At 39.4% G+C, this 20,204-nt stretch overlaps 2 protein-coding genes and 2 long non-coding RNA genes across 8 annotated transcripts; 2 read left to right on the forward strand and 2 right to left on the reverse strand.

The window, feature by feature from the left end:
* Positions 1 to 3,304: 3,304 nt before the first annotated feature.
* Positions 3,305 to 8,360, forward strand: LOC112149731 (protein NLRC3). 2 transcript variants are annotated; one of them, XM_024277631.2, is made up of 3 exons: positions 3,305 to 3,523; positions 5,852 to 5,991; positions 6,087 to 8,360. In XM_024277631.2, the coding sequence occupies exons 1-3, from the start codon at positions 3,432 to 3,434 to the stop codon at positions 7,886 to 7,888; spliced, it is 2,034 nt and encodes a 677-aa protein (XP_024133399.1). In that variant the 5' UTR covers positions 3,305 to 3,431; the 3' UTR covers positions 7,889 to 8,360. The 2 variants fall into 2 exon arrangements, with proteins under 2 accessions (XP_024133399.1, XP_024133400.1); XM_024277632.2 differs by having other exon boundaries at positions 6,090 to 8,360.
* Positions 8,361 to 10,539: 2,179 nt separating this feature from the next.
* LOC112149790 (scavenger receptor cysteine-rich type 1 protein M160-like) lies at positions 10,540 to 17,414 on the reverse strand. 4 transcript variants are annotated; one of them, XM_036214692.1, is made up of 9 exons: positions 17,228 to 17,414; positions 16,844 to 16,867; positions 16,534 to 16,761; positions 14,514 to 14,723; positions 12,528 to 12,617; positions 12,156 to 12,449; positions 11,114 to 11,440; positions 10,857 to 10,948; positions 10,540 to 10,784 (listed from the first exon to the last, which is right to left on the reverse strand). In XM_036214692.1, exons 1-9 carry the CDS (start codon positions 17,271 to 17,273, stop codon positions 10,686 to 10,688), a joined length of 1,410 nt encoding a protein of 469 aa, XP_036070585.1. In that variant the 5' UTR covers positions 17,274 to 17,414; the 3' UTR covers positions 10,540 to 10,685. The 4 variants fall into 4 exon arrangements, with proteins under 4 accessions (XP_036070585.1, XP_036070584.1, XP_036070583.1 ...); XM_036214691.1 differs by having other exon boundaries at positions 16,534 to 16,764; XM_036214690.1 differs by lacking the exon at positions 17,228 to 17,414 and having other exon boundaries at positions 16,844 to 17,023.
* LOC118599485 lies at positions 12,624 to 13,417 on the reverse strand. Its single transcript, XR_004948862.1, has 3 exons — positions 13,355 to 13,417; positions 12,972 to 13,274; positions 12,624 to 12,833 (listed from the first exon to the last, which is right to left on the reverse strand). It is a non-coding gene; the product is annotated as an uncharacterized LOC118599485 (long non-coding RNA).
* Positions 13,283 to 14,726, forward strand: LOC118599487. The gene is made up of 2 exons (XR_004948865.1): positions 13,283 to 13,435; positions 14,505 to 14,726. It is a non-coding gene; the product is annotated as an uncharacterized LOC118599487 (long non-coding RNA).
* Positions 17,415 to 20,204: the final 2,790 nt, after the last annotated feature.

A 20,204-nucleotide genomic window follows, 5' to 3' on the forward strand; every position in this document is an offset into this window, starting at 1 on the left:
TGCAGATCTGAGGATGGCTGCCAGGTCCTTCAAAGTTTGTACACAAACCCTAAACTCAAACGGCCCCTCCCTTTATAGATAATCTTGCGGGTCACTGGACGGGTGGAGACAGGATGATGCTCAGCAGGGACCTCCTGGGTTGGGTTCTGCTGCGATCCTGGAACGCTGATGACACCGGATAGTTTACAAACCGGGAAGTGGACACTCCTCGAGGATAAGTGAGCACTTCTTGTTTTAATTCTAGTAATAGAACAATTTCCATCTGAGGTTGTCTCTGCAAAGAATCCAAAACCATGAAACTAAAAATGAAATTACTTAAGTCAGTTTTTAAATTCCTTAGAAAAATTTCCCATGGTGCCATTTCCCAAACAGCTCCTGCTGAGTAAATATAGTTAATGTGTTCAGGATTTTGATTCGCTCAATTTTGAAAGAGCAAAAGTGAAAAAGGTAGTCCAAGCGCTGGATCCTCCGTTGAGTCTAACTGAACAAATACAAGTCAAAGTGGGAGACAGGATGAACATTGAACTTCACTTAACTGTTCACTGATGGACTGGACCACAAGAATCCATCTCCAGTTAAAACCACATCTACCACACAACAAGCAGGTTTACCCATCAGCTCCACAGTCAGATATCTTCACCGCATTTACCAGATACATAAGATTCCTGTCTAAACTAATAAACCTACAAACTGAAAACTGTTTTTTTCACTGCAAGAAAGCAGGTGACGTCCTCTCAGTGTCTTTCCCGCCAAGTTTAACTGCATCATTTATTACACACACCTTTAACGCCTCACAATAAACACTCCAACACACAAACAACAACACATACCTTTAGAGGATGTCTACTACACCATGAAACAAACCAGAGGAGCATCAGCTGGAGGTCATTAACTAAATTCACTGGACTAAACCATCATCTGGAGGAAGAACGGAGCACTTAGGACAACTTTTTATGTGGTTTTATTAAGACTGTGTTCATTCTATAGTCATTTAGAAAAATGTCTTCTTGTCTGAGTTTAGCTCTTTTAGTTTAACCTCAGAGTAAGGGAGTTGGTAAGTGCTATGAGGGTGACTGTATGTTCAAGAAAAATTAGGACTATGCCAGAATTCCTTCACTAGTCATTATATAGATTTGCAAATCTGTCTGAATTCACCATTCCAAAATCAAGTGCCCTAAGAATTCCACAGAAGTCTTAGCAAAAACCCAGTGTGCATCGATGCTCACTACATTGGTGAATATAGACCACAATGCATTGCGTTTGAACTTTTCATCGTCGGAACACCGTGGAGTCATAAAAATGTCTTGAAATGCTCGTGAAATCAGTGATGTCATATTTGCAGTTTGGAAAATAAAATGATTACTGGTGTCCGAATTGCTTTTAAAATCCAGGGCACTAGATTGTCCTGCAAAATGTAGTTTTTTAGTAGTTAGGGATTAGGGCGGGAATCTGGACATAATTGAGGAGTTCGTGGGGCTGCACTAAGGTACAGTGGTCAGCCTCACGGTGAGAGGGTTCTGGTTCAAATCCAAACTGGGCCAGCATCGATCAAAGGTGGATCCCTCCATACTCAGTGATCCAGTCTGAGGCTGAACAGCACCGACTAGAGACAGTGAGGACTTCCATGCAAAGATTAGGGTCCAAATGCTTGATGAGAGACGATGGATCGGACAGTTTGGTCATAACCCAACCTCAGTGGTCACTTGTTGAAGTTCCCCCAGCTGATCGACCAGGTGGCGTTCCTGCATCTCCAGATCGGGATAGTTCTCTTACTGTGGTCTGGGGTTATGGGTCAAACAGCGGTGAGGAGTTCCCGGCATTCAGAGGTCTGTACCTGAGGCCCCTGGAGCTCCATTTGGCTCTTTGACCCTCAATTGTGGCTCCTCGGTTAAAGAAAAATAAAATGTTTTTAATAAAAAAAAAAAAAAATCTTGTATTTTCAAACTACAGGGCTCCTCAATCCAAACAAAACCGAGACGTCAACATTTATTCAGCTCATTCACAAATAGTGGAAGAAAGGTACGTGCCAGTCTGGAAGACTATTCAAACTAAAAAACTTGACAGATTTTTGAGTACCGTGACAGAAAATCAGTTGGAGGTCAGTAAACACAATTCATACTTCAGGTGAACCGGATTAAAGGCAGATTTTCTATTTATGAAAAAAAAATGCTCCTTATAGTCCTAAAAATATAGTAAGGGTCATTTAATTAGCACTGATTTAATCTTAGTTGATAACGTTTATGAATTTATGTCTGGAATGAACCACACAAAGTAAAACCAATTGTTTTTTTGTTATTACATTTGCTGCATTGAGTTGATTATATGAGGTATTTTATTTTGAAAAGTAGTAAATTAGTTATGTGGAATTCAGCCAACATTGATGAACTATTTCATACTTAGAGAATAAGCTATTTCCTATATATTATGTTTTAGTTACGAAAAAAATAAATGTTCATTTACAGTAAGATTATCATGACAGTAACCACAGCAGAAATAGAAATCTTATTTTTCTTAAGGATGAACTTTGTTATCAGTGAAAAATTGACATGAATGGCTCTTTAAGTTCCACCTCCTGCTCTATATAGATGCTCAGGCAGGGATTAACACATAATTTCCACAATGTACTAGATTCGATGCTGAACACCCACCATCTTTCCCTTCCTCAGTGGAGACATTTAGTCATCACAAGATGGAGCCAAAGTTCCTTTTTGCTTATTCTAGCAACCGTGTTGACAGCTTAAATGTATTTTACATATGAAATGTATCATTTTAAATCCTAAATAATAACATTTGAAGAGATAAATGTATCTCAAAGTCATTTTGTAGGCGTGGGTGGAACATTGACTAACTATAGTTTCACTTTCGTTTTGGGTGAAACCAACATGCTTCACAGAATCGAATCTTACCTCTGATCTTAAAAGAAAACCGAAATGATTCAAGTAAAGCTTTAAATAAAGTAAATACATCATTTAGAGACAGACTGTCAAAAAAAGAAAACAATTGTATTTTCTAAGATTACAGAAATAATATTTGCTAACCATTTTTAAGCCTTGTCATTATAAAAAGGTTTTGAATAGTTTTACTTAGTGCAAAAACAAAAAACTTTTAGACAACTGCATAGTATGAAATTAGATTTTAACAGCTTATCTCCTTAAAACAACTTGACTGCTGATTTCTTATGTTTTGATCCAAGAAGCTTTAAGTTTTTGGCACACCCAAGTCACATTTAGGAGAAAACAGTCGAGTTCACAGGAAACGAAACATAAGCGACAACCCCATTTTCAAAATGAGAAACATGTGGGTGGAGCATCAAGTTCAAAGAAAAACATTCTTCAACAAAAGTGAAAGCTTTTACAGAGAGCACGCGCCCACGTAGTGAAGAGAATGTGTCTTGTCCGTCAGTTAGAACTGCAGGTTTCATCTGACTGAAGATGAAGAATTCGGTCTCTAGAAGTTCAGCCAACAGGAGTGACCGGTCCAAACCAGCACCTCCATGTTTCTGTCCAGAACCCTCAGAACCAGAGTAAGTCTTTCTCTTTTCTAACTCATTTCTAACGCATTCAGAGGAAAGAAGTTTGAGGCTGCTGAGCCAGACTTCAGATATTCAACATCAGACATGTCATATACAGAACTTGAACTTTTTTTTCTACAATATGGCAGAGTTCCTGCTGCCTCACCTTCTGTCTGCTCAGTACAGATGATTATCTTTAGCTGAACTGACATGGTCATTTCACGATACTTCCTTCTGAAGTTCAAAAATAACCGCGAATAGTTAAAATATTGGAGGGAGAAAAAAAAGTCATATATCCGGACGTGCTCAGCGTCATGCTTCGTTTATCTACTAGCGCCCCTTAGTGGTGAAAATAAAAACAATTCTGACATTAAATTAACTTTACCACATTTTGCACATTAATATAACACATTGCGTTTCAAGTTATTACGCAAATTGCATTTAAATGTCAAAAAGATAAAATTCTTTGTTTTTCAATGAGAGTCATGGATGATATTGTTTCCTTCACGCTCACTGACATCAATTTGTGGCACCTGTGATCATTAGTTCACCAGTGAGCTCAACTTAAAGAAAGTTACTAAAGAAGGATGTTCTACATCATTCAGCAGACCAACCTTTTTAGCAAAATGTAAAAAATAAATAACATCTCTACTTCTAAAAAACTTAAAAAAGTGAAATGCCTTAACCAGGTGTGAAAACATTGGATTTTTAAAGTAAAATCTTAAGCATGATCATTATCTTTTAAAGACATTTTATTCCTGATTCTGAGCACACATGGGTCGGTGCAGATAAAGGCAGAATGAGGACGGTTTCTACCAGACTAATGCATCAGGTTGAGAGAGTAGCTGCTAAAGCATATAATTAAAAATCAGCAAGCACATTCAAAGATTCAATTTAAGATTTAAAGGCTTTATTGTGATCCACTCGGTAAGGACTGAGGACACAGCCCTGTGGAGTGCCAACGCTGGTAATAATGGTGGCTGATGCTCCCTCACATCAGGGGTGAGGTGCCAAGAAACCAATCCAAGATGAGAATTTCCTGATATCCTCCACATTACGTTGGTTAGGCTTTATCTATTGATGATATAAACCCTGAAGACAATAAGTCTCTGTAGGCGACTCTCTTGGTGGGACATTAGCGCCTTGAAAACACTGTCTACAGGTTTCAGCTGACATTGAATTTGGCCAAACCTTAATATCATGATTAGACTCTGAGAGGTCCTCATCCATGGCTGAATAGGCTGCTAGAGCCTTCCCAGTAAGCAAAGGTACCAGGCTATTTGCCCATTCAGTGTCCCCCAAACCCCAAGTCTTTGCAATCCTCTAAAAACAGAGAAAAAATGTTCAATATCTTCCTCCGACTGATACGGGAGCATCCTCCATTGGAAGGGTGGTAGTTGCTTTGTGGAGAGTACAGTGGTCATGTCCCATGACAACTTCATCACCCCAACGACATACCTGTTATATGGAAAGTGAGGACATGTAAAAAAAAATGTTGAGAAATTACCATTTAACAGGATGTAGGGGTCAGGAAATACTGTCAAGCTTTGGTGTGTGGACACAAATGCAGGACAGCTGGCAGTCTTTAATAACAAAATCCAAAAACCAAGGAAGAGCAAATACAGCTGAAAAATGGAATCAGAGTTACTAAGACAAAGTCCAACAAAAACTCTAGGCCAAAAACCAAAAACGTAGCACACGGGATCAACAACCTGGTAAGAGAGACAATAGGCTGGTGTGTAGTGAAACAAACCTGCAGGGAAGTGGGGGAGGAAACCATTAAATACAGAAAAAGGAGGGGGAAAATAATAAGACATAGGGGAAACCCATTAAGGAGGAGTGGGGGAAAAATATGACAAAAACATTTTATTTAAATGATACAGAAACTGAATTTATTACAAAGATTAGGAGAAAAAAAATATCTCCAGGGACCAACACTCTGCTTCAGAATAAAGGACACCTGATGTAGAGAGAAAAGTTCTCCTCAGAACAGAAAAGAAGAAAATATTTCATCCTTCTGGGAGAGTTTTTCTATTTTTTAACTGTCTTGTGTAAAAACTCAGTTGTAAATTGCAAATATTTTAAGATATCTTGTTTACTCTCAAGAGTATTTTGAAGGTTCTATAAACCTCTTCCTGTTTAACTTTATCACATCTGCAGTGAGTTTCATGAGTCGCCGCGATCAGAGCAGAGGCGCTAAAACCACAGAACGGTTGCAGCAAAGCTAAAAGCATCCTGTTTCCTCTGACCTAAAAAGTCTTCTCAAATATCTGCAAAGTCTGAGTTTCATCAACGTGAAATCTTCTCCTGGATAGTGAACATTTTCTCTGGTCTCCACAGACAGATAGAGAGGAGTCCTGTTTGTGATGAGGAGCAGCTGTCCTCCTCCACCTGCTGCTTTGGAGACGGCAGACAGAACTCCTCATGGGTCCAGTCTTCCCCACCAGAACAATCCTGCTCTGAAACCAGATCTGGAAAAAGTAAGTCCAGATGTTTGTGGACTTCTGCTGCTGTCATCTGACATGGACAGATGTTAAAAGGATTCTGTTTTCTCACTTCATTGTTTGTTTTTCAGCAGATGTTCTACAGGAGGAGTTAGAAGAACTTAGAGTCCATCTCAGGAGACGTTTACGTGTGACTGAAGGAAGTGATGAAGCAGGAAGTGAAAATCTCTTCAGCAGGGCGTTCACTGAGCTCTGGATCACAGAGGAACTGAGAGAAGATGTTCAGACGGAGCTGGAGACCAACAAACTCAGAGATGCTCCACTCCGGTCCAACAGCATCTTCAGATCCTGTCCTGACCAACATGGATCCATCAGAGTGGTTCTGACAAACGGCGTGGCAGGAGCTGGAAAAAGCTTCCTGGTGCAGAAGTTCACTCTGGACTGGGCCGAGGGTTTGGAGAACCAAGACATCAGTGCTGTGGTTCCTCTTTCCTTCAGGGAGCTGAACCTGGTCAGAGAGGAGCAGCACAGTCTTCTGACTCTGATCCAGACGTTCCATCCAAGTTTCCAGAAGATCCCAGCAGAGCAGCTGTCCATTTGTAAACTTCTCTTCATCTTTGATGGTCTGGACGAAAGCAGACTTTCTCTGGACTTTAACAGCCGTCAGGTGGTGTCTGATGTCACCCAGAAGTCCCCAGTCAACGTTCTTCTGACAAACCTCATCCAGGGACGACTGCTTCCCTCAGCTCTGGTCTGGATCACCTCCAGACCGGCAGCAGCCAATCGGATCCCTCCTTCCTGCGTTTCCAGGGTAACAGAAGTACGAGGCTTCACCGACTCCCAGAAGGAGGAGTACTTCAGGAGGAGGTTTAGTGATGAAGATCTGTCCAGCAGAATCATCTCCTACATCACGGCCTCCAAGAGTCTCTTTCACATGTGTGAGCTCCCGATCTTCTGCTGGATCACTGCTGGGGTTCTGGAGGACGTGTTGACCACAGAGCAGAGAGGAGATCTTCCAACAACCCTGACAGACCTGTACTCACACTTCCTGATGGTCCAGACAAAGAGGAACAAGAAGAAGTACCAGCAGGAACATGAGAAGAATCCAGAGGAGCTGACAGAGGCTGACAGGGAAGTTCTCCTGAAGCTGGGGAGGCTGGCATTGCAACATCTGCAGACAGGAACCATCATGTTCTACCAAGAGGAGCTGCAGCAGTGTGGTCTGGAGGTCACAGAGGCTTCTGTGTTCTCAGGAGTTTGTACTGAGATCTCCAGAAGAGACTGTGGGATCTTCCAGAAAGCAGTCTACAGCTTCGTCCATCGGAGCGTTCAGGAGTTTCTGTCTGCAGTCTACGTGATTCACTGTTCCACCAACAGGAACACAGAGGAGATGGAGAACTTCCTGAGAGAAAACAAACATGTGGAGACAAATCTTAACAGTTTTACGAAGCAGAAGTTCTCCACCAAGAACCAGCTTGTTCCATCAATAGATGGGATTTTAACGGAGAAATCCTTGAGGAGGGAAACTGGACACCTGGACTTGTTTGTTTGTTTCCTTCACGGTCTCTCTGTGAAGTCCAACCAGACGCTGTTAGGAAGACTTCTGGGTCAAACATCAAACCATTCAGAAACTGCTCGGAAAGTCATCCACAACCTGAAGAAGATGAGAAGTTCTAAAAGTTCTCAAAATCTTCCTCAGCCTGATAAATACCCGGGCTGTTGTGGAAGCGGAATGTGTCTTCTGGGAGGAGCTTGGCGAGGTCATGGAGAAGGACTATCAGTCGGCCTCAAAGGGCAGACTTTAACACACATGTGGGTAAAGGAAATGGATGAGGGGACTCAGTCAGAGGTTTTTCAAAATAAGAGCTCATTGAAGAAAAGTCGAGACCTGAAATGTGTTTCTAGTAAGATAAGATTACAGTTGATTCTTTGATGTTTCATTCATTGTAAATATAATACATATTGAATTTATAATACCAGCAGAAAAATTAATATTTTTACAGAAATCCGTGTGTGAGTGCTGACAGCTGAAGATGCTGAAATGAGCTGAATAACTTCTCAAGATCTCATGACGTCTTTATGTGTCGACATTTCTTTGTTTTTCCTCGAATCCTCCTGTAGTTTATCATTTGTCCAGCAGAGGTCGCCATGCCATACGAGTTCTGCTCTATGATCTGAAGAACTGGATCTGGTTCAGAGTATTTAACTGTGATTCTCACTCTGGTCAACAGGGGGCAGTACATGATTTTTGATGAAGATGGTGACGATCTGATGAAATCATTGTCCTTCTACATATTTCAAATCTTATTTCATGTCAGAAATTCAATCCACTGAATGTTCTGCAGAATTTATGAGGTTTTTTTAAGTTAAAAAGTAGAAATTCCGAGTAAAAGCATGAAACTCCAGTTCAGTTTGATTTAAATCAATCTTCCAACCAAAGAACTAAAGCTGGTTCTGTGTGGTTGAAGTTAGATTTTTACTGTGGTCTTACATCCATGGTTTCAATGAAATACAGACGTGTTAGTTGCAAACTTACTTGCTGCTTTTTAAAAAGGGAAACTGGGAAACTTTAACACTTCCAATAAGAAGATCTACTATAATGGAAAAGTTGATATGAGGGAGTAACTGTTTCTGTCATAAGTATTTCTTTGATACCTATGAGGCCAGATCTGTCTCAAATTTCACAAATACATACGCTTCGGTTCACAAATATATATTTATGCAAACACGCAACGTAAATTCACATATCCACATAATCTGTTTCACAAATGTGTATGTGTGAAATATGAAACCTCCCAGTTTTCTTTGGTTACGATTGCCAACATGTCGGGGTACGGCAAGCAAAAGGTATCATAAATCAGCAAGAACGGCAGCGTAAAGAACGCCGTTCTGACGAACACAACTGTTGCAAAAATCTGCTTCTCTTCGTTAAAAAAATGACAGTAATATATCAAAATAAAGCCATCTGAAGAATCTTCCAGCATGAGCTCCGAACCGCCTTTTATTGTTAAGAAAGTTTATCTCAATACAATGTTACAAAATAAAGTATTTCTGATGAAAACTATTGATTTTGCCATTCTTGTTTTCATAATTAATGTAGAACTGCTAAATTCCATGAAGCACACATTTTTTTTCCTTAAAAAAAGGCCACATATTAATTTGCGATTAATCGCGAGTTAACTCGGGACAAAATGCGATTAATCGCGATTAAAAAACGTAATCACCTGACAGCTTTAAAAAAAAGCACGAATACATAGATTCTAGACCTGCAAGCAAACTAAATTAGCTTAAATCAAATGATCAACTCATCTAATAACTTATATGTATCCGCATTTATTTCTAACTTAGAAAAACATCATATTTAGTTTTGTTTATTATGTTAATAAACTATCTTCACAATTTTATTTAAAAAATGTCTTGATTCTATTTGCAAAATATTATATTCATTAAAGTGAATTTAGTAAAAAAAATAATTTCTTTAAATAAATTGCTAAAATCAAACATTATTTCTATCGGTAATAACAAGTCAAAACAGTTAAAGCCTCTCATCTCTCTCAGCTTCATAGATTAATAAATAATGTTTTTTGTTGCTGTTTGTTTACTTTTGTAATCCCCCTGGTGTTTTATTTTGTTAAATAGTTTATTGTTCTTTTTCTCACTGTTTGTCTGAATGCTCTAAAGGAAGATAAAACAATATAAATATATTTGTAAATATTATATTAATATGAATAAATAGTAGTTTTGTCCACACCCTGAGAAACGTTTTTTTCTTCAATTTTCTCCATTTTAGTTCAGTGCAGATTAATTTTAGCTTCAGTCAAATCATACAAAATCTAACACTAATGTGAGACTCTACAAATGTGTGGTTGTTTGGGTTGGTCAGATGCATTTAGACAATCCAGGGTTTATCTTCAATTTGGTTGTTTAAAAACATATGAAAAGTTAAAAAATTATTATATTATTTAAATTATGAAAAATAAAAAAAAATAATTGTAAGACACATAAAAATGCAGGAGCTCAGAAAAAGAGGAAGCTTTTGTAGGAAATGTTTAATTTCCTTTTTCATCATAATTTCAGTTTACAATGTTTAGCCAAAGTCTCGTTTGTTAAGAGTAAATTAGAATGTAAAGATGTCAAATAAAAACATAGACTTTTAAAAATGTAAGACATTTTTAGAGAAAAAAGAACAAAGACTAAACTGTTGGTATAAGTAGACATTTGGTTTTTCTGTCATTTGACAATAATTCACTAAAAGATGAACAGAAAAAGATAAACTCTGAAAGAGATCAAACGTGAAAACAAAAACAGATTATAAAATAAGTCGCTACAATTATTTACAAGTCAACTTCATGAAGGTCTAAGGAGGTTTTTTGATGGTCTGGAAGGTCCAGCTCTTTACAGACCTACAGAGGATTTCAGACCAGGAGAAATGTTTCTATGAGGAAATCTGAATCAAATTAAAGACAGACGGACATTTCAGAGTGACTCCTCTCATTTGTTACTCAAATATACGGCAGAACAATCAAACTGTCAAAATAATCCTGGAGCTCCATCAGTCGGTGTTTATAAAGACGATCAGATGTTTGTGTGGAACATTTTACTGCAGACTGGATTTTATAGATCAGAAATACTTTGATTTTAACAGACTTTAACATTTTTTCCAACTGTAATCAAATGATAATCGTCTCCACTTCAGAAACCTCATTTCCTGAAATGCTGAGTGTGTGTTTTCAGTTCTCCTGCAGTCTCCTCCTCTCTCTTGGCCTCAGAGCTGGACCATCATCAACAGGACGGTTTCTCTTGGGTTCCTGCATCCGCCTGCTCTTGGTCTGAAAAGACGCGTTTCATAGTTACAACAGGAAGTCGGGTAACAACGATGACGAGGAGGAAGGCTGTAGTACCTTAAAGTAGACGTAGAGGGCAGATGTTGAAACCACCATGATCAGCAGGACCACAACATGTCTGATGATGAATTCAGTCAGAGAAACTGAAACTGAGAACAACACAAACTACATTCATTATTAAAAGTCGTTTCATTGAAACCCAAAACTGTTGTTGTGATGTTGAAGCCCAAAATGAAGCATTTTCATCAGAGAAACTAGAACGATGGTGAATGAAGTGGTTTGTGTGAAACCAAGTGGAGGATCAGTTCAAATACCTAAAACAGTCAGACTCAGCTGCTGGCTTTGGAGCGTCAGGTTTTGGGAGTTGATGTGGACGTGGTGAACACAGATGTAATCTCCTTGGTGGGCGTGGCTCGCCTCCAAGAATGAGAAGAGGGCGGAGTTATTGACAGCCGGCAGGGTGTTGTTCAGAGTTGTGGTGGAGTTGTTGAAGATGAGCTGGAAGATCCCGCCTTGGTACAGATGATGGGAGGAGCAAATGATGCTGAAACTGGTACCAAAGAAGACCTGCAACCCCTGATTTCTAGCCTTGGAGACCCCACTGCTGGAAGAGACGGAGATGTTTGGACTTTCCAGGGAATCTGTTGGAGAGAAGAGAAAATGATGAGTATGGAACTTCATATTTGAATGTCTGTTAAGACAGCAGGCTGCACACGCTGGCACCATCTTGTTGCCTGAGCCTCTTTGAGCTTCCTCGGTAGGGTATCTGGACACTACTTAAAGTGTGTTTATTATTTGAAAAAAGAGGAAGAACACACATTCCTGATTTTAGGGCAAAGAGTGAGAGTCCTCATCAGCGTCATAAATTGTGCCGTCCCTATGGCTGCTGTAGTCTTTTGTTCTGAATTACAAAAAAATAAATAAATAAATAAAAAAAAATAACAACTTTCCGTTGAGCAATACTCCAATGTTTTTTCACAAATGTTTTACACAGCATGATCAGACGTGTTTTTGGTGACAGACTTCCTTGGGCCGTGGGGGTGGGGGTTCTCCGTGTTTGCGGATTCAGCACATTCACGGTTGACTCCAGCCCCCAACCCCCGCAAATAAGGGAGGGATAATTTATATCTCATTGTTATTTAACCCCAGCAAGTGATTAGCTGATTATGTTAAGCCAATAAGTTTACAATGTGTATTTACAACTTTAAATCTGTTTCTAAATGTTCAACTTTTTGCTTTTTTAAATGTACAAAGTCTATTGTCAAAGTAATACTTTGTACACAACTTTCTCAATGAGTGTACTCATTTTGACAGTTATCTTACCCCATAGTTTGAAACACAAACACATCAGCTTACCTGAACATGACACCTCCAGTCCGGAGTCGGTCTTTCTATTTCCATCAGTGTAGAAACAGGCATTAGAAAGTGACTTCAAACAGGAGAAACTGATCCTCCACACATTTCTCTGAGTGGAATTGTTTGTGATGTCTTGGAACACAGCAAAACCACAACCCAGCCGTGAACACACTGCAGTTGCTGCTTCATGGTCCCAATGGGAATACATGTCATACACTGGTCTCCACTCTCTGTGGTTCAACATTTCCAGAACTCCAGCACAGCGGCTGGTCGTTCCCACCAACCTTAAACGGCCTGAAGCAAAACAGAAAGTGAGGTAAAAATAAGGAAGTCATTCTGTTAACAGCACTAAAACTAAAGCTTCTCCTCTACCTGAACAGGTGAGCTCCACAGCTTTACCAGAAGAACAGAACTTCTGAGATGAACTGCTACTTTTACAGTCGAGTAAAGCAGACTCATGACCTTCACAGAGGAACTCTCTGCTCCACTCTGGAGCCTCTGTTTCTCCATAGAGCGCCCCCTGGAGGACTGAAGGAGGCCCACAGTCCAGCTCCCTACAGACCACCTCTGCATCCTGCTGGTCAAAGTCATCTTCACACACTATGGACCAGGAGTTGTCAGACTTCACCTCCAGCCTGCCTGAACACTGATCAGCTCTTTTCACCAGCCTGATGGATTCTGTGGATCCAGAGGAGAAGATCAAGATCAAGGTTTTAAAAATGTCTTCTGAAGTCTTTTGCTAACACCTCATGGTGTTTCTGTGTGGAGATGTTGTTCTTCTAAACAGTTAAACACTGAAGAGAAAACAGTTGTTACCTGAGCAGGTGATGTTTATCCGGTCAGAGCTTGAAGTATCGTCCACGCCCACACATTCCCTCCACAAAGACATACTTGTCATGCAGTCTGGTTGGATCCTCCACACAAGTGTTTCTGTTTCATTTGTTTTGACCGTTTTAGAAACAACAGAACCGCAGTTCAGCCGATGACAAACCACCTGTAATGACTCCATGGTCCAAGCGAGATTAAGGCTAACTACAGGTCGCCATTCTTGGTGGTGCTTTAATTGAAGTTCACCAGAACAAAGACTGGCTCCTCCTACCAAGATCACATGATCAGGATCTGAAGAACAAAAGTAAAGTGAGAGAAAAGACCTAACACAAAAACAAGACAAAAAGCAGAAACTAAACCTGCAGATCTACCTGAACAGGTGATCTCCACAGCTTTACCAGGAGGACAGGTCCATCTTGTGAGCTGTGAACTTCTACATTTCAGGAGAGCAGGTTCATGACCTTCACAGAGGAAGTCTCTGCTCCACTCTGGAGCCTCTGTTTCTCCATAGAGCGCCCCCTGGAGGACTGAAGGAGCCCCACAGTCCAGCTCCCTACAGACCACCTCTGCATCCTGCTGGTCAAAGTCATCTTCACACACTATGGACCAGGAGTTGTTAGACTTCACCTCCAGCCTGCCTGAACACTGATTGTCTCCGTTCACCAGCCTGATGGATTCTGTGGATCCAGAGAAGAAGATCAAGACAGATGCTGGACTGTTCTGGATCCAATCAGAACGGTTTTCATTTCCACAAACTACTTCTGCATTTCTATGGGAGTTTCCCGCTCTGTCTGTTTGTTGATGGTTTTTGGATGTTACTCCCCCATGAGTCAGAAATGAGAATCTCTACATTTCAGTGGATCTTCTGCTGTTCTGGAGCCAGGTCACATGGACAGCAGTGTCAGAACAGCCTCAGACCCATTGAGATGAATGGAGAACTGCTCCAAAAGGCTGTTCTCAGTTGGGCAGAACATTCTAAATGTGTTTACAGACTCAAAGTGACTGTTCTAACCTGGAAAAAGACATTGACAGCATATTCAATATTTTTACCTGAGCAGTTAATTTCATAAAAATCACAGCCTTGATCAATGAATTTCCAGCAATCAATTAAATTAGATCCACCACAGCTACTACTCAGTAGCCAGATAGTCTCTCTAGAGGTTTGTCGTTTTTTTCTGATTCTGACTGTGATTGGTGAACCACAGTCCATCAGTTCACATACAGACTCTGCAAACTTCATGTCAGTTTGGGAGCCATAAACAGGTTTCCATTCTCCCATGTTCTTCATGTTCAGTGTTCCAGCACAACGATGGTCTCCACCAACCAACCGAATGTTTCCAGAATCTGAGGATCAAAACCAGACGTTGTTTGTTAAAAATATCAAACATTTTACAAGTAAGAAGATGAGTCAGCATCATTTACTGAGGTGCTACTATAAAAACGTTCTTTGACCTGAGCAGGTGAGTCCAGCAGCTTTTCCAGAATATTTTTGAACAGAGCTTCTACATTTCAGGAGAGCAGACTCATGACCTTCACAGAGGAACTCTCTGCTCCACTCTGGAGCCTCTGTTTCTCCATAGAGCGCCCCCTGGAGGCCTGATGGAGGCCCACATCCCAGCTCCCTACAGACCACCTCTGCATCCTGCTGGTCAAAGTCATCTTCATTCACTGAGGACCACGAGCCGTTCAGCATCACCTCCAGCCTGCCTGAGCACAGATGGTTCACCAGCCTGATGGAGTCTGTGGATCCAGAGGAGAAGATCTGACACCCTCGCTGCACTGCCATCACAGACACAACGTTTCTGTTTCTGTCATTAAACCAACATTTCACATTTAGATTCTGTGTTTAAATTAAATGAATGAAACACGTTTAATGAGTGCTTCTTAAAATGTTTTGGAGTACATCTTTAGGGCTGCTGTTTCCTTTAACCCTTGTGCTCTCTTATGGGGTCCAGATTACCCCACCCTTACGTTGAGGTGTTACAAAGGTGGACAAGATGTCATGTCTTTCATTGGACACCAGTAAAGATTGACAATCATTGAAAAAAAAGTTCAGCACACTGTCTTATGGGGTCCAGATGACCCCACTTTCAATGTAAACAACTTAGGAGAGTGGAAGGGTTAAGACAGTGGTCCCCTGCCCCCGGGCTGTGGGTCACTTGGCTCAGAGCATTGGCATGAATAGAGATGGACAAAACAAGGCTGTTATTTCGGGTTCCAACAAAATGAAGTCGCAGCACTTTGAGTTGTTTCTCTACATGAAAGGTACTATAAAAATAAATTAACTTGAATTCAGTCGCCTTCAGCTGTAGGGCCTCATTCAAAACCACATTTATAAATATATACTGGCCCCCCAGATACTATGCAGGATTTTACCATAAATTTAATGAACTCATGTCTATGATTTGTGTTGATTTTGACTGTATAATTATTGTTGGGGATTTTAACATCCATATTGACAACCCTCAGAACAAAGGTACTAAGGATCTGAATAACACTATGGACAATTTTGGGTGGCTCAACATGTATCAGAGTCCACACACAACAGAGGACACATAAGTGTCATGTTCTCCTGCCTGACCTCCAGCAACTGTTGCCTATTAGGTTATAACTACACTCTTTCCTATCCTTATCTGCCTCATTACCCTCACCTGTTCTGAACTGCATCTATTCCTCTGCTTCTCTGCAAGTTTGTTGTAACTTGTGCAATGTTCAAGCTCAGTTCTCATGAGTGATTGCCTCCTTGCTTCTTACCCCATTTCTCTTTTTGGACCTGGAGATGCCTGTGAAATTCTTAAGTCTTCTAATATTTGTTTATGGACCTAGACCACCCTTTTGGATTACCCTTTGGATTGTTTTCTGAATAACCTCAGCATAACCAGGCCACTATCATTCATCAACCCGCCCAGAACATTCTCCTTCTAGAAAGTTCAGCCATTTCCTAGCCATCTTTTTTCTTGCAGACACGGTGGATTCACGTTTATCATATTTAGAAAATACACATTTTATGACAGTTTTGTTATTTTATCTGGTTGTTAGCACCCACTTTGACCTTAAAGGGAACATTTTTATAACGAAGATCAAGTTTGAACCATTAGACTTGTTTAAACAATTAGACTAGCCCCCTGCACGTAAAGTTTATCTGTCTGTGGTCCGGTACCAAGTGACACACGGACCAATACTGGTCGGGCCTTAAAGGATAGAGCAGCCCTATAAATGAGTTTCAAAAAATCTATTCTTATGTTAAGATTTAATTTGAGTTTTGACACAAAAAGAAAATGGTATTTTCCAATGCAATAGATTTTCAGTTCTTTTAAAAAGAATTTAAAGCAAACCGTGTATTGAAATATAATTTTTAAGCATTGAATTGTAGAGTACACAATACATTGTCATTAAAATTTTCCATCATCATCTGCTTTACTTTGCAAAAAAGTAAATATACACTTTTAAATACTATTTATGCTGTATTTCAAAAATGTGATTAACTGCTTGTTTTTATATTAAAACAATTAATGTTTTTTGTTGGATGAGAGGATTTGATGATACTGACCTGAACAGATGATCTCCAAATTAATTTTATAAAAATCAAATGCTATAGCTCTCCTCATAGACACCACAGATCCACAGTTGAGTGATTTGCACACATGATCCACACGCTCCAAGTTCCACTTCAGATTATTGTTGTCTTCAACCTCTTCTTCCCATTCTTCCAGAACCTTCCTCTCCAGTCTGCCAGTGCAGCGGCTGGCTCCTCCCACCAGCCTGAATTCCTCTGAACCTGCTGGTCACAGACACGAGGACAGCAACTTCAGTGGCTTCAACACAGCTGACAGTCTGTTTGTCAGGATTGTGGTTTTTACCTGAATGGAGTTCAGCACAGAGTCCTGAGGAGAAACCAGAAACATGGAGAAGCATCAAGACTCTGACTACATCAACTGTGTTCATCAAGGTCTTTGAAACTCAAATCTTTCATTCAATTGGAGCAAAACGGAGGAAAAAGAATTGATATTCTGAGGTTGTGAGATCAAATATTTCACACATTCATCCACAAATCCTTTAGAAACTCAGATGAATTTCCTGTTTTCATGTCTTCACTGAAGCTGTTTCATCAATAAAGTTTGGATTGGTTCTCACTGGAGGCTTTTTTGAACATGAATGTTGATGTGAGCAGGAAAAACATGTGAATACCTTCTGATGTCAGATCACACATGCATTGATTGATAAAGAGCAGAACAGAGTCGTACCTGAACTGCAGAGAGTCACCAGCAGCATCAGTGTTGGATGATCCATGTCCTCTCAGTGTCTCTAAGTTCATGTCTGCTGTCTCTTTATCACATCAGCATCCCCGCCCCCCCAAACCTCTGCTCTCTCTCTTCATCTCTGACCAATCACAGCTCAGAACGGGTTTCTCAACACGGCTGACGTTTGAAGAAGATTCCTTCTAATGTTTATAGTTTTGAAGCTTTAAAAATGTTTCTTAGACTTTTTTAAACCTTTTTGACTGAACGAAATGGTTCAGGTATAAGGAAGATTTTGATTGAAGGAGAAAAACACAAAGCCTGAAAACAAAACCAGGACCAAACAAATCTAATAAAAGGACACAATTCTCACAGGTGAGAAAAATGCCGGAAAATCCTGAAAACTCGAGAAGAAGCTTATATTCCAGCAGGGAATGTAGGCAAATGAAAAACTTCCATAACCCCTAAAAAATACTCAACCTGTGCAATGTGATACATTTTATTCATGTATGTGGTAATAAATGTATAGTTAAACCACAAAAGATGTTTGAGACTCTATGTTTAAAAGTCAACAACATATAAAAATGAATAATGCTAAAAAAGAGCCAATCATTGTAGTCGAAGGTAATTAATCATCAGCTTGTCTCGTTAGCATTACTCTGTAACCGTTTATCTGATCAAAGTTATGCTGATGACTGCGTTTCATTTTCTAATGCAAATCCGGATGTTGAGATTATGTTTCCGCCCCTAATTTGTGGTTTTGTTTGTTCAACATCGATCTAAAGTAAAAAAAATAAAAAAATAATAAAGACACAAGGTGATTAAAACACAAATATGTGACTTGATTCAAAGAACTTTGACCAAGAGAAAATTACAGAACAAACTCTCTATTTTAAGCTCTGTAAACTTATGTTGAGATTGCTTCTAAAGTTTAAATGTTTGGATGCATCAGAATAACCCCTGATGATAAAGACAGTCTTGGTTTTAAAGCAAGAGCGCAGTTCCTCTCATCAGATAAACAGTTTCCTCTTTAAACATTTATCTTTACATCAGCATTTATTTAAGTCTTCTCTTCTCTGAACAAATGTAATGTTTTAAACTGATGCTAAGCTTCTTGTGGATAATTCATAGACACAAAAGTTTTTTTTAAGATTCAGTGAAAATGAAAAGATTTAGTGAAAATGTTCCTCTTTCCTTCAGGGAGCTGAACCTGGTCAGAATGGAGCAGCACAGTCTTCTGACTCTGATCCAGACGTTCCATCCAAGTTTCCAGAGCTGAAGAAGATGAGAAGTTCTGAAAACTCTGCTGGCGGCTGCAGGAACACCTCCCTCAGTCTGATAGAGAAGAAGGAGCTCTCAGTTCATCAGGACATGCCAGAAGGTTCTGGTTCTGGATGAGTTTGAGATTAATGTTCCTGTTGATGGTGGTTAGATCAGAAGATCTTCAGCTGGAAACATCCATCACACAGTAAAGAAGACTGTTGGTTTAGTCCACAATCATTCATGTTGTTTGTTCAGATTGTAAATAGCAAGTTTTTGATCCAGTTTTTTTATTCACTTCAATAAATTCATATTTAAATGTAAACATTGAAATCTTTTGGGTTTTACTGGAAATATACCAGAAAATGTGATCAGGAATATTTTTAAAGTTAACATTCTAAAGTTTTCTGTCCCTGGAATACCAATGTGCAACTATTTGGTTGTTTATACCTTTTAGGCATTCTGGGTAATGTAGTTTGCTGAAATTTCTCCCACATTTCACTACAAAGTTGCTCAAAATCAAAATCCGGCAGGAAATAAAAAAGTCAGCTGCAACAAAAACATGAAAGCATTTGATTCATTAAAGGAAACATCAATCTGGAGGAAGTCACATAGAAACAAATGTAAAATGGAGAAACATGAACCATTAATGTAAAGAAAAAAGTGTCAGCTACAAACTCAGAGGATGTGGAAACTTCAAGATCAAATAGATATGAAGCAGAAAAAAGTTTCTGTGTGTCAGTCTGTGTCTCTAAACTCTGGAACAGGTTCAGTACTGAACTCAAACAATGTCCAAAAATTCATAAACTCAAGAAAATGATCATTACAGTGATCAATATAGTTTCACAGTTGACATGACCTTTAAGGCAGGGATGTCAAACTCAATCGCACAGAGGGCCAAAACCCAAAACACAGCTTAGATCGCGGCCCAAACAGGATACACATTTATGGAACACTAAAACTACTTTTTTAAAACTGTAACTTTGTAACATAATTATGAACTAGATATATATCATTATCTGCTAAAATGGTAGCGTGAATGCAGTAGCTGAATATGGCTGCTGAAGATGCTAGTGCTGATAGCGGAAGCTCAAGCGCCCTCTGCTGGCCAAACCGAATATTGACCAAAAACCCTTTTGTGACACACAATACATAGCAGCTTAGATAGGTATAACACTAATTATTTTACCAATGGTTTCAGAAGTTAACATTTCTGTGGATGAAATGGGAGAACAAAACTATTCAAGCAGCAAACTAATCAAGAAGAAACTAATTAAACAATTAAAATGGATCATAAGAAAACAGATGATCTTAAAAAACAGAACACATCTGAACATATTGTGCTTTTTTTTTCTTTAGAAACATCTTTAAATGATGATGAAGAATAGTCCTTTGAGAAGGTAATATTCCTGAGGAAATTTCACAAACCAAATCACTAAAAATAGAATGAAACATCTCCAGAAATTGAAGGTTTGACAAATGAACTTTTGATCCAAACTTTCATGGGATCATCAACTTCCAGTCTGATATCCTGTGGCGCTCGTTATGCTGTTCCCAAGTTACTGCACAGCTGGATGAAAAATCCGGCTTATCTGATTCCGTAAGTTCTGCTAAATATTTTACTTCTCGTCAAGTTTTCTTGTGATGATAAAAAAGGTTTAAGAAATAAACCTTAATGTGGTGTTGTCATAAAAAACAGAGATTCTGAAGATAATAATTATGA

This window comes from Oryzias melastigma, linkage group LG13 (genome assembly GCF_002922805.2).
Source record: "Oryzias melastigma strain HK-1 linkage group LG13, ASM292280v2, whole genome shotgun sequence".
Lineage (NCBI taxonomy): Eukaryota > Metazoa > Chordata > Actinopteri > Beloniformes > Adrianichthyidae > Oryzias > Oryzias melastigma.

What these genes read in the sequence shown, in the direction of transcription:
- LOC112149731 (XM_024277631.2), top strand. Translation starts at nt 3,432, where the DNA reads ATGAAGAATTCGGTCTCTAGAAGTTCAGCCAACAGGAGTGACCGGTCC. An exon ending in CCAGAACCCTCAGAACCAGA is followed by an intron (nt 3,524 to 5,851) that starts GTAAGTCTTTCT and finishes TGGTCTCCACAG; the next exon opens with ACAGATAGAGAGGAGTCCTG. An exon ending in TGAAACCAGATCTGGAAAAA is followed by an intron (nt 5,992 to 6,086) that starts GTAAGTCCAGAT and finishes TTTGTTTTTCAG; the next exon opens with CAGATGTTCTACAGGAGGAG.
- LOC112149790 (XM_036214689.1), bottom strand. Translation starts at nt 16,928, where the DNA reads ATGAACACAGTTGATGTAGTCAGAGTCTTGATGCTTCTCCATGTTTCT. An exon ending in CAGAGAGTTCCTCTGTGAAG is followed by an intron (nt 12,618 to 14,513) that starts GTCATGAGTCTG and finishes TCCTCTGTGAAG; the next exon opens with GTCATGAGTCTGCTTTACTC. An exon ending in TGTGGAGCTCACCTGTTCAG is followed by an intron (nt 12,450 to 12,527) that starts GTAGAGGAGAAG and finishes GTTTTGCTTCAG; the next exon opens with GCCGTTTAAGGTTGGTGGGA.